Genomic DNA, 13251 nt, shown 5'->3' with positions numbered 1-13251 from the left:
GGCAGAAATGTCGATGCTAAGATAGAGGTGTGGAAATTGTAAATGCAAGGATGGATTGGATAAGTGTAGAAAGAGATGATTCTCCTTAATTTCAATTAATCTGTACATGGGTATATATATATACAACTGATTCCTATAATTATGTTCTACTAATTAGGAAGAAATCCTAAATAGGAATACATAATATATAATATATAGAGAAATAATATAGTGATTGACTTTCCATAACACTCCCCCTCAAGTTGGAGCTTAGATGTTAATCATGCCCAACTTGTTATAAATGTAGTCAATCCTAGCTTCATTTAGAGCTTTTGTGAAAATATCTTCTAACTGCTCTCCAGTTTTGATGTGGCCTGTTGAGATGATCTGTTGAATCTTTTCACGAATAAAGTGACAATTAATCTCAATATGTTTGGTCCGCTCATGAAACACTGGATTAGAAGCAATATGGAGAGCAGCTTGATTATCACACCACGATTTGGCAGGTAGGGAGGTCTTAAAACCTGTCTCATCTAGCAATTGAAGTATCCACATTACCTCACTGATTGTACCATGGCTCTGTATTCGGATTCAACACTAGATCGAGAAACTACACTCTGCTTCTTGCTTCTCTAAGACACCAAATTTCCTCCAACAAAAACGCAATATCCAGTAGTTGACCTCCTGTCAACCTTAGATCCAGCCCAGTCGGCATCTGAAAAACATTCAACATTCAAATGCCCATGATTACCATATAGCAAACCTCTTCCTGGAGCGCCCTTCGGATAACACAAGATTTGTCCCAAGGCTTCTCAATGAGCAACAGTTGGGGAAGACATAAACTGACTTACTACACTAATGGCATAAGCAATGTCAGGACGATTGACTGTAAGGTAGTTCAATTTTCCTACCAATCTTCTGTATCTCTCTGGATCTTCAAACAACTCACTATCCCCTGTTAACAGTTGTAAAGTTGGAGTCATTGGTGCACTACAAGGCTTAGCACCTAATTTTCTTGTCTCTGTCAATAGATCGATGACATATTTTCTTTGAGATAAGAAAATACCCTTCTTACTTCTCATAACTTCGATACCCAAGAAATACTTTAACAATCCCAAGTCTTTGGTCTGAAATTGGGTTTGGAGGAAGGTTTTAAGAGATGAAATACCTGCAGAATCACTCCCAGTGATGACAATGTCATCCACATAGATTACCAGGAGAATTAGACCAGCCTCAGATTGCCTATAAAATACTGAGTGATCACACTTACTCTTTGCCATACCAAATTCCTGTATTGCTTCACTGAATCTCTCAAACCATGCCCTAGGACTTTGTTTCAAGCCATAAAGAGACTTCCGAAGCCTACAAACTTTACCCAACTCCCCCTGAGCAACAAACCTAAGTGGTTGCTCCATATACACCTCCTCCTGAAGATCACCATGAAGGAAAGCATTCTTGATATCTAATTGATGCAGGGGCCAATCATATGTAGCTGCTAAAGAGATAAACAAGCGAATAGAAGTAAATTTAGCTACAGGAGAAAAAGTGTCAGAGTAATCAATCCCATATGTCTGAGCATATCCTTTTGCTATAAGGCGTGCTTTTAACCTAGCCACAGAACCATCAGGATTTACCTTTATTGTAAATACTCATTTGCAACCCATAGCTTTCTTACCAGTGGGCAAAGGCAACAGTTCTCATGTACCATTAGCATCTAAAGCCTCTATTTTCTCTTTCATAGCAGCACACCAGCCAGGATGAGACAGTGCCTCACCAACAATATTAGGGATAGGAACAGAGTCTAAAGACGTAACAAAATACCGAGAACAAGAAAACAATTGATTATAAGAAATAAAGGAAGAGATAGGATAAATACATGAACGTTTACCTTTACGAAGAGCAATGTGTAAGTCTAGATCAGAATCATGATCAGTATGAGGTACAGGATCTTCCAACGAAGTAGCTGGTGGAGGATCTGAGTCAGGAATTTCCAATCTCCTGGAATAAACATGAACAACGGGAGGTCGAGTAGGTCTAAAGACAGAATGAATAGGCTGTGGGAGAGGACTAGACATTGGTTGGACAGTATATATTAAGAGATCCTCCTCCCCCTTGACTCTCATACATAGATGATTGAGGAAAAAATATAGTGGACTCAAAAAATGTGACATATGCAGAAACAAGATAACGATTAAGAGTAGGGGAGAAATAACGGTACCCTTTTTGGAGCCGGGAGTACCCAAGGAAGACACATTTGAGAGATTTTGAATCCAATTTAGTAACCTGTGGATGAACATCACGCACAAAACAGGTACAATAAAAAATACAGAGTTGAATAGGGAGCAAAGATTTTGTAGAAAACAAAGCAGTATAAAGAATATCCCCATTAAGGACAGAAGACGGCATACGATTGATAAAAAAACATGCTGTAGAAATTGCATCCGCCCAAAAGTGTTTAGGAACTTTCATCTGAAAAAGAAGAGCACGAGTTACCTCAAGAAGATGTTGATTTTTTCTTTCGGTCACTCCATTTTGGGATGGGGTATCCACTGAGAAAGATTGATGAAGAATACCATTTTGTGTCATATAAGACTGAAATTGTGCTGAAAAGTATTCTTTGGCAGTCACTTCTTAATATGCGCACAGAAATATTAAATTGAGTTTTGATTTCATTACGAAAGGCACAAAAGATAGAAAATAACTCAGAACGATTCTTTATTAAATATAACCAGGTAACACGAGAGTAATCATCAACAAAAGTAACAAAATAACGAAATCCAGTTTTAGAAGTAACAGAACAAGGACCCCAAACATCAGAATGAACTAACTCAAAAGGGGATGAAGCCTGTTTATTGACTCTAGACACAGAAGGCAAACGATGATGTTTTGCAAACTGACACGACTCACATTTTAGTACTAATTGTTATGAAAAGTCAATCACTATATTATTTCTCTGTATATTTTGTATTCTGTATTCCTATTTAGGATTTCTTCCTAATTAGTAGAACACAATTATAGGAATCAATTGTATATATATACTCATGTACAGATTAATTGATATCAATGCGAATCATCTCTTTCTACATGGTATCAGAGCAGGTCATCAATCTAGGGTGACTATTTGTTCTCACTACCCAGCTCAGGAGAGACCTTGGCCGCCGACCGGCCGTTTCAACCCCGATCAACATCGCCGACGTCATCTCAACCCCCTCATTCCACCACTGTGTGCTGTTGCCTGATCCAGTATAACCATTAAAGGACTTTTGAGGTTTGGCTCTCAGATCCTATTTCGGTATTTGCTTGATTTGTGATTTTGGGTTATTTTGCTGCTATAAGCACTTTGGATTAGCGTTTCGGTTAGTTTTCTTTGTCTTAACAAATGGCAGACAATAAGAATGTTATTTCTGATGTGATTCCGGTGATGACTAAGATCACAGAACACAAACTTAATGGTTCGAATTACCTAGAGTGGAGTAAAACTGTTAGGGTCTATTTGCGTAGCATTGATAAGGATGATCACCTTACTAAAGATCCACCCACTGATGATACACGAAAAACTTGGCTAAGGGAGGATGCTCTGTTGTTTTTGCAGCTTCGGAACTCGATTCATAGTGAGGTAATTAGTTTAATTAATCACTGTGAATTTGTTAAGGAATTGATGGATTACTTAGATTTTCTGTATTCTGGTAAAGGGAATATCTCCCGTATTTATGATGTTTGTAAGGCATTCTACCGTGCTGAGAAAGAGGATAAGTCTCTCACGGCTTATTTTATGGATTTTAAACGGGTATATGAGGAACTTAATGTATTGTTGCCTTTTAGTCCTGATGTGAAAGTTCAAAGAGCCCAACGGAGCAATCGGGTGTTATGAGTTTTCTTGCAGGCCTTCCTTCAGAGTATGAGACTGCTAAATCTCAGATTCTCTCCAGTTCTGAGATTTCCTCTTTGCATGAAACGTTTACACGGGTCCTTCGTACAGAGAGTACTCAATCTTCATAGCCTGCCAGTAGTGCTCTTATTAGTCGTAATCCAAATGGACAACAGGGTAATAGAAGAGGAAATAGAGGAGGAATTACAAGCAACAGAAGTAATCAGCGTAATGGAGAGGCTAGTTCTAATCAGGACTCAAGATGAGTCATTTGTTATTATTGCCATGAGCCTGCCAATACAAAATATAATTGTCCGTAACTTCAGAGAAAAAACCAGCGATCACAGATGGCAAATATGGCAGCAGAGAATTCTACAGTATCTTCCTTTGAGAAAACTATTTTGGTATCTGCAGAGGATTTTGCAAAATTTTCCCAGTATCATGCATCTCTAAAGCCTACTAGTTCCCCTGTCACTGCGATCGCTGAGTCAGGTAAATCCACTACATGCCTTGTGTCTTCTTCATCCAAATGAGTTATTGATTCTGGTGCGACAGATCATATGACAGGTAATTCTAGTCTTCTATCTGCTTTTCTGTCTAATCTCACTTCCTCTACTGTTACTTTAGCTGATGGTTCTACTTCTTGTGTCATGGGTTCTGGAACTGCGAACCCGACTTCGTCAATTTCTTTGTCTTCTGTTTTGTGTCTACCAAAATTCTCTTTCAATCTACTTTCTGTTAGTAAACTTACTCGTACCTTAAATTGTTCTGTTTCCTTTTTTCCTGACCAGTGTTTGTTTCAAGATTTTACGATGAAGCAGATTATTGGTAGAGAACGCGAGTCAGGTGGTCTCTACATTCTGGAAAATCATGTACCGCGGTCGTTTGTTTGCTCCAGTACCTTAACACCTCTTGAAGCTCATTGTAGATTGGGTCATCCTTCTTTGTTTACCATGAAGAAGCTGTGTCCTCAATTTCAATCTTTATCAGTATTAGAATGTGAGTCGTGTCAGTTTGCAAAACATCATCGTTTGCCTTCTGTGTCTAGAGTCAATAAACGGGCTTCATCTCCTTTTGAGTTAGTTCATTCTGATGTTTGGGGTCCTTGTTCTGTTACATCTAAAATTGGATTTCGTTATTTTGTTACTTTTGTTGATGATTACTCTCGTGTTACTTGGTTATATTTAATGAAGAATCGTTCTGAGTTGTTTTCTATCTTTTGTGCCTTTTGTAATGAAATCAAAACTCAATTTAATATTTCTGTGCGCATATTAAGAAGTGACAATGCCAAAGGATACTTTTCAGCACAATTTCAGCCTTATATGACACAAAATGGCATTCTTCATCAGTCTTCCTGTGTGGATACCCCATCCCAAAATGGCGTGGCCGAAAGAAAAAATCGTCATCTTCTTGAGGTAACTCGTGCTCTTCTTTTTCAGATGAAAGTACCTAAATACTTTTGGGCGGATGCAGTTTCTACGGCATGTTTTTTTATCAATCGTAAGCCGTCTTCTGTCCTTAATGAGGATATTCCTTATACTACTTTGTTTCCTACAAAATCTTTGTTCCCTATTGAACTCCGTATTTTTGGTTGTACCTGTTTTGTGCGTGATGTTCGTTCACAGGTTACTAAATTGGATTCAAAATCTTTCAAATGTATCTTCCTTGGGTACTCCCGGCTTCAAAAAGGGTACCGTTGTTTCTCTCCTACTCTTAATCGTTATTTTATTTCTGCAGATGTCACATTTTTTGAGTCCACTCCATTTTTTCCTCCATCATCTGTATATGAGAATCAGGGAGAGGAGGATGATCTCTTAATATATACTGTCCAACCAATGTCTAGTCCTCTCCCACAGCCTGTTCCTTCTGTCTCTAGACCTACTCGACCTCCCGTTGTTCATGTTTATTCCAGGAGATTGGAGATTCCTGACTCAGATCCTCCACCAGCTACTTCGTTGGGAGATCCTATACCTCATACTATGTGGTAATCTATGTGGATGACATTGTCATCACTGGGAGTGACTCTGCAGGTATTTCATCTCTTAAAACCTTCCTCCAAACTCAGTTTCAGACCAAAGACTTGGGATTTTTAAAGTATTTCTTGGGTATCGAAGTTATGAGAAGTAAGAAAGGTATTTTCTTGTCTCAAAGAAAATATGTCCTCGATCTATTGACAGAGACAAGAAAATTAGGTGCTAAGCCTTGTAGCGCACCAATGACTCCAACTTTACAATTGTTAGCAGGGGATAGTGAGTTGTTTGAAGATCCAGAGAGATACAGGAGATTGGTAAGAAAATTGAACTACCTTACAGTCACTCGTCCTGACATTGCTTATGCCGTTAGTGTGGTAAGTCAGTTTATGTCTTCCTCAACTGTTGCTCATTGGGAAGCTTTGGAACAAATCTTGTATTATCTGAAGGGCGCTCCAGGAAGAGGTTTGCTATATGGTAATCATGGGCATTTGATTGTTGAATGTTTTTCAGATGCCGATTGGGCTGGATCTAAGGTTGACAGGAGGTCAACTACTGGATATTGCGTTTTTATTGGAGGAAATTTGGTGTCTTGGAGAAGCAAGAAGTAGAGTGTAGTTTCTCGTTCTAGTGCTGAATCCGAATACAGAGCCATGGCACAATCAGTATGTGAGGTAATGTGGATACTTCAATTACTAGATGAGACAGGTTTTAAGACCTCCCTGCCTTTGAAATTGTGGTGTGATAATCAAGCTGCTCTTCATATTGCTTCTAATCCGGTGTTTCATGAGCGGACCAAACATATTGAGATTGATTGACACTTTATTCTTGAAAAGATTCAACAACAGATCATCTCAACAGGACACATCAAAACTGGAGAGCAGTTAGGAGATATTTTCACAAAAGCTCTGAATGGAGCTAGGATTGACTACATTTGTAACAAGTTGGGTATGATTAATATCTATGCTCCAACTTGAGGGAGAGTGTTATGGAAAGTCAATCACTATGTTATGGAAAGTCAATCACTATATTATTTCTCTGTACATTTTGTATTCTGTATTTCTATTTAGGATTTCTTCCTAATTAGTAGAACACAATTATAGGAATCAATTGTATATATATACCCATGTACAGATTAATTGATATCAATGAGAATCATCTCTTTCTACACTGATAAAGACAGAAATTGAGGACACAGCTTCTTCATGGTAGACAAAGAAGGATGACCCATTCTACAATGAGCTTCAAGAAGTGTTAAGGTACTGGAGCAAACAAGCGACCGCGGTACATGATTTTCCAGAATGTAGAGACCACCTGACTCACGTCATCTATCAATAATCTGCTTCGTCGTAAGATCCTAAAATAAACACTGGTCAGGAAAAAAAAGAAACAGATCAATTTAAGTTACGAGTAAGTTTACTAGCCGAAAGTAAATTAAAAAAGAATTTTGGTAGATATAAAACAGAAGACGAAATTGACGAAGTCGGGTTCGTAGTTTTAGAACCCATGACACAAGAAGTAGAACCATCAGCTAAAGTAACAGTAGAGGAAGTGAGATTAGATTGAAAAGCAGATAGAAGACTAGAATTACCTGTCATGTGATCTGTCGCACCAGAATCAATAATCCATTTGGATGAGGAAGACACAAGGCATGTAGTGGATTTACCTGACTCAGCGATCGCAGTGACAGGAGAACTGGTAGGCTTTAGAGATGCCTGATACTGGGAAAATGGTGCAAAATTCTCTGCAGGTACCAAAATAGTTTTCTCAGAGGAAGATACTGTAGAATCCTCTGCTGCCATATTTGCCATCTGTGATCGCTGATTTTTTCTCTGAAGTTGCGGACAATTATATTTTGTATGGCCAGGCTCATGGCAATAATAACAAATGACTCCTCTTGAGTCCTGATTAGAACTAGCCTCTTCATTACGCTGATTATTTCTGTTGCCTGTAATTTCTCCTCTACTTCCTCTTCTATTATTTGGATTACGGCTAATAAGAGCACTACTGGCAGGCTGTGAAGATTGGCTACTCGCTGTACGAAGGACCCGTGTGAACGTTTCATACAAAGGGTAAATCTCAAAACTGGAGAGAATCTAAGATTTAGCAGTCTCATACTCTGAAGGGAGGCCTGCAAGAAAACTCATAACAGCCAGTTGCTCTCGTTGGGCCTGCTGAACTTTCACATTAGGATTAAAAGGTAACAATACATTAAGTTCCTCATATACCCGTTTAAAATCCATAAAATAAGCCGCGAGAGATTTGCCTATAAAATACTAAGTGATCACACTTACTCTTTTGCATATCAAATTCCTGTACTGCTTCACTGAATCGCCCAAACCAGGCCCTAGGACTTTGTTTCAAGCCATAAAAAGACTTTCGAAGCCTACAAACTTTACCCAACTCCCCCCTGAGCAATAAACCCAGGTGGTTGTTCCATATACACCTCCTCCCGAAGATCACCATGAAGGAAAACATTCTTGATATCTAATTGGTGCAGGGACCAATCTTATGTAGCTGCTAAAGAGATAAACAAGCGAACAGAAGTAAGTTTAGTTACAGGAGAAAAAGTGTCAGAGTAATCAATCCCATATGTCTGAGCATATCCTTTTGCTACAAGGCGTGCTTTTAACTTAGCCACAAAACCATCAGGATTTACCTTTACTGTAAATACCCATTTGCAACCAATAGCTTTTTTACCAATGGGCAAAGGCAATAGTTCTCATGTACCATTAGCATCTAAAGCCTCCATTTCCTCTTTCATAGCAGCATACCAGCCAGGATGAGATAGTGCCTCACCAACAGTATTAGGGATAGGAACAGTCTAAAGAAGTAACAAAACACCGAGAACAAGAAGACAATTGATTATAAGAAATAAAAGAAGAGATAGGGTAAGTACATGAACGTTTATTTTTACGAAGAGAAATGAGTAGGTCTAGATCAGAATCATGATTAGTATGAGGTACAGGATCTCCCAACGAAATAGCTAGTGGAGGATCTGAGTCAGGAATCTCCAATATCTTGGAATAAATATGAACAACGGGAGGTCGAGTAGGTCTAGAGACAGAAGGAACAGGCTGTTGGAGAAGACTAGACATTGGTTGGACAGTATATATTAAGAGATCATCCTTCTCCCCCTGACTCTCATACACAGATGATTGAGGAAAAAATGGAGTGGACTCAAAAAATATGACATCTGCAGAAACAAGATAACTATTAAGAGTAGGAAAGAAACAGCGGTACCCTTTTTGCAGCCGGGAGTACCCAAGGAAGACACATTTGAGAGACTTTGGATCCAATTTAGTAACCTGTGGAAGAACATAACGCACAAAACAGGTACAACAAAAAATACGGGGTTCAACAAGGAATAAAGATTTGGTAGAAAACAAAGCAGTATAAGGAATATCCCCATTAATGATAGAAGACGGCATACGATTGATAAAAAAAATGCCGTAGAAACTGCCTTCGCCCAAAAGTGTTTAAGAACTTTCATCTTAAAAAGAAGAGCACGAGTTACCTCAAGAAGATGTCGATTTTTTCTTTCGGCCACGCCATTTTAGGATGGGGTATCCACACAGGAAGACTGATGAAGAATGCCATTTTGTGTCATATAAGACTGAAATTGTGCTGAAAAGTATTCTTTGGCAGTCACTTCTTAATATGCGCACAGAAATATTAAATTGAGTTTTGATTTCATTTTGAGGCACAAAAGATAGAAAACAACTCAGAACGATTCTTCATTAAATATAACCAGGTAACACGAGAGTAATCATCAACAAAAGTAACAAAATAACGAAATCCAGTTTTAGAAGTAACAGAATAAGGACCCAAACATCAGAATGAACTAACTCAAAAGGGGATGAAGCCCGTTTATTGACTCTAGACACAGAAGGCAAATGATGATGTTTTGCAAACTGACACGACTCACATTTTAGTAATGATAAAGACTGACACTGATGACATAGCTTTTTCATGGTTGACAAAGAAGGATGACCCAATCTACAATGAGCTTCAAGAGGTATTAAGGTACTGGAGCAAACAAGCGACCGCGGTACATGATTTTCCAAAATGTAGAGACCGCCTGACTCACGTCCTCTACCAATAATCTGCTTCGTCGTAAGATCTTAAAACAAACACTGATTAGGAAAAAAGAAAACAGAACAATTTTAGGTACGAGTAAGTTTACTAACAGAAAGTAGATTAAAAGAGAATTTTAATAGACACAAAACAGATGACAAAGAAATTGACGAAGTCGGGTTTGCAATTCTAGAACCCATGACACAAGAAGTGGAACCATCAACTAAAGTAACAGTAGAGGAAGTGAGATTAGACTGAAAAGCTGATAGAAGACTAGAATTACCTGTCATGTGATCTGTCACACCAGAATCAATAACCCATTTGGATGAGGAAGACACAAGGCATGTAGTGGATTTACCTGACTCAGCGATTGCAGTGACAGGGGAACTGGTAGGCTTTAGAGATGCCTGATACTGGGAAAACTGTGTAAAATCCTTTGCAGATACCAAAATAGTTTTCTCAGAGGAAGATACTGTAGAATCCTCTTCTGCTATATTTGCCATATGTGATCGCTGATTTTTCCTCTGAAGTTGCAGACAATTATATTTTATATGGTCAGGCTCATGGCAATAGTAACAAATGGCTCCTCTTGAGTCCTGATTATAACTAGCCTCTCCATTAGGCTAATTACTTCTGTTGCCTGTAATTCCTCTTCTACTTCCTCTTCTATTATTTGGATTACGGTTAATAAGAGCACTACTGGCATGCTGTGAAGATTGGGTACTCTCTATGCGAAGGACCCGTGTAAACGTTTCATGCAAAGAGGAAATCTCAGAACTGGAGAGAATATGAGATTTAGTAATCTCATACTCTGAAGGGAGGCCTGCAATAAAACTCATAACAGCTAGTTGCTCCCGTTGGGCCTGTTGAACTTTCACATCAAGATTAAAAGGTAACAATATATTAAGTTCCTCATATACCCGTTTAAAATCCATAAAATAAGCCTTGAGAGACTTATTCTCTTTCTTAGCACGGTAGAATGCCTTACAAACATCATAAATACGGGAGATACTCCCTTTACCAGAATACAAAAAATCTAAGTAATCCATCAATTCCTTAACAAATTCACAGTGATTAATTAAATTAATTACCTCACTGTGAATCGAGTTCCAAAGCTGTAAAAACAACCGAGCATCCTCCCTTAGCCAAGTTTGTCATGTATCAGCCGTAGGTGGATCTTTAGTAAGGTGATCATCCTTATCAATGCTACGCAAATAGACCCTAATAGTCTTACTCCACTCCAAGTAATTCGAACCATTAAGTTTGTGTTCCGTGATCTTAGTCATCACCGGAATCACATCAGAAATAACATTCTTATTTTCTACCATTTGTTGAGACAAAGAAAACTAACCAAAACGCTAATCCAAAGTGCTTACAACAGCAAAATAACCCAAAATCACAAATTAAGCAAATACCAAAATAGGGTCTGAGAGCCAAACCTCAGAAGCCCTTTAATGGTATACTGGATCAGGCAACCGCACACAGTGGTAGAATCAGGGGGTTAAGGTGACGCCGGCGATATTGATCGGAGTCGAAACGGCCAGTCGGCGGTCAAGGTCTCTCCTGAGCTGGGTGGTGAGAACAAATAGTCACCCTAGATAGAGGACCTGCTCTGATACCATGTAGAAAGAGATGATTCTCCTTAATTTCAATTAATCTGTACATGGGTATATATATACAATTGATTCCTATAATTGTGTTTTACTAATTAGGAAGAAATCCTAAATAAGAAATCCTAAATAGGAATACATAATATAGAATATACAAAAAAATAAAATAATGATTGACTTTCCATAACAAGATGGTTTTGGTATGTTTATTGTAGACCAACAAATGCATCAGTACAGAAGGTTGAGTACATTGAAGTTGTCGGAGATAAGAAAGCGAGGGGTAGACCTAGGATAACATGGGAGTATTGATAAATTATTTTGTATCTCTAAATCTTTTTGAAGATGTTATTCTAAATAGAGTTGAATGAGGAAACAGTAGTTGAATTGAGTATAGCCATTTACTTTTACGCTAGTTTTAGATTAATTTTGCTGGATATTTTTCTCTTTAAGTTTGGGCAAGGTGAGTCAACCATTCATATTATATTTTCACCTCACACGTTGATTTCCTATATGCATTTATGTTTGAATAATATTGTGAATGCAAACTATATGACCCATGACATGTCTCACCATGTGTAGGTAAGTATTTGAGCCTAAGCTATCTTCAGGATGATTATTTTGTTCGGAACAGGGATTCAAAATGTACGGCAGGGTATATATTTATTTGGAATTTGTATCCTTTTGTAGATTGAGGCAGTTTTCAACGGTAAAGCTTGCACTGAAATTAGGGAATCTACATTTGGTTTGACTAAACGGCTCGCACAAACTGCTCAAGAAACATTTGGTGATTTTGAAGAAGCAGTTGAAAAAGATGCAACAAAAACTGCTGTATTGGATGGAACTGTTCATCCTTTGACAAGCTATGTGATTAACTATGTGAAGTTTCTCTTTGAGTAAGTTCAGCTGATAATGCTTTCAATCCTCAGCCCATGTATAACACTAATTTCTTGATGCATGTGATATGGTTCCCCATCTCTTAATAGTTATCTGGCCATTGACAAATACTCTGGGAACCTGTTAAATGAACATGTCTTTTTAAAATCATGATAGAAGATTTGAAATAATTGCAAGGATAGATAATGATCCTCCTGTTTTAAATATTTCATATGAATAATAATTAAACGATACCAAAAAAAAAAAAAAAAGATCACGAATCTTGTAATTTCAAGTTGTTTCTATTTGGCCTCCGTGCTTGCAGTAGGTACCAAGAATTGTACCAAGCAGAAGTCTTTACCTGAGAGGGTACCCCCAGCATTTTCAAATGGTATATGCAGAAGGAAATGGTATAGATTTGGAGAATGAAACATGAAGGCTTAATAAACTTGCACAAAAAAGGTTCCTAAAAAATCAAATTTCTTTATTCTTTTGTATTGTTTTCTGTAGCAATAGCAGAACCAAATTGAGCAAAGAGAAGATTGGTTGTTTATCTATTATTGAGATATCTCAAGATATGAAAGTTATGAGAAATATTTCTCGCTGTAAGTGTAAAACTAGAAATTTTAGTGGTATGAAACTTGTAATGTGAACTGAATGATAGAATCATCCTGAATCTTTATACTCAATTCAACTCAACTCAACTAAGTCTTTATTCCAAAAATTTGAGGTCGACTATTTGAATTCTTTTTCTCTACTCTAAACGATTTTGGGTTAAATTCTTGGAAATGTGCAATGCTTCTAGGTCATGTTGTATACTCTCTTCCAAGTCAGTTTAGGCCTATTCCTTCTTTTCTTTCTATCCACCTAATGT

General features: G+C 37.9%; 1 protein-coding gene across 1 annotated transcript in view; it reads left to right on the top strand.

Moving 5' to 3' along the window:
* LOC110657662 (exocyst complex component EXO70A1) overlaps nt 1-13251 on the top strand; it is a 65393-nt gene that overhangs the window by 39974 nt on the left and 12168 nt on the right. The window contains exon 7 of the mRNA XM_021814972.2: nt 12192-12397. Coding sequence (XP_021670664.2) covers nt 12192-12397 — 206 coding nt within the window. The remainder of the gene's footprint in view (nt 1-12191; nt 12398-13251) is intronic.

This window comes from Hevea brasiliensis, chromosome 8, assembly GCF_030052815.1.
Source record: "Hevea brasiliensis isolate MT/VB/25A 57/8 chromosome 8, ASM3005281v1, whole genome shotgun sequence".
Taxonomy (NCBI): domain Eukaryota; kingdom Viridiplantae; phylum Streptophyta; class Magnoliopsida; order Malpighiales; family Euphorbiaceae; genus Hevea; species Hevea brasiliensis.
The sequence above is the reverse complement of the archived record's forward strand: the minus strand, read 5'-3'. Positions and strand labels throughout refer to the sequence as shown.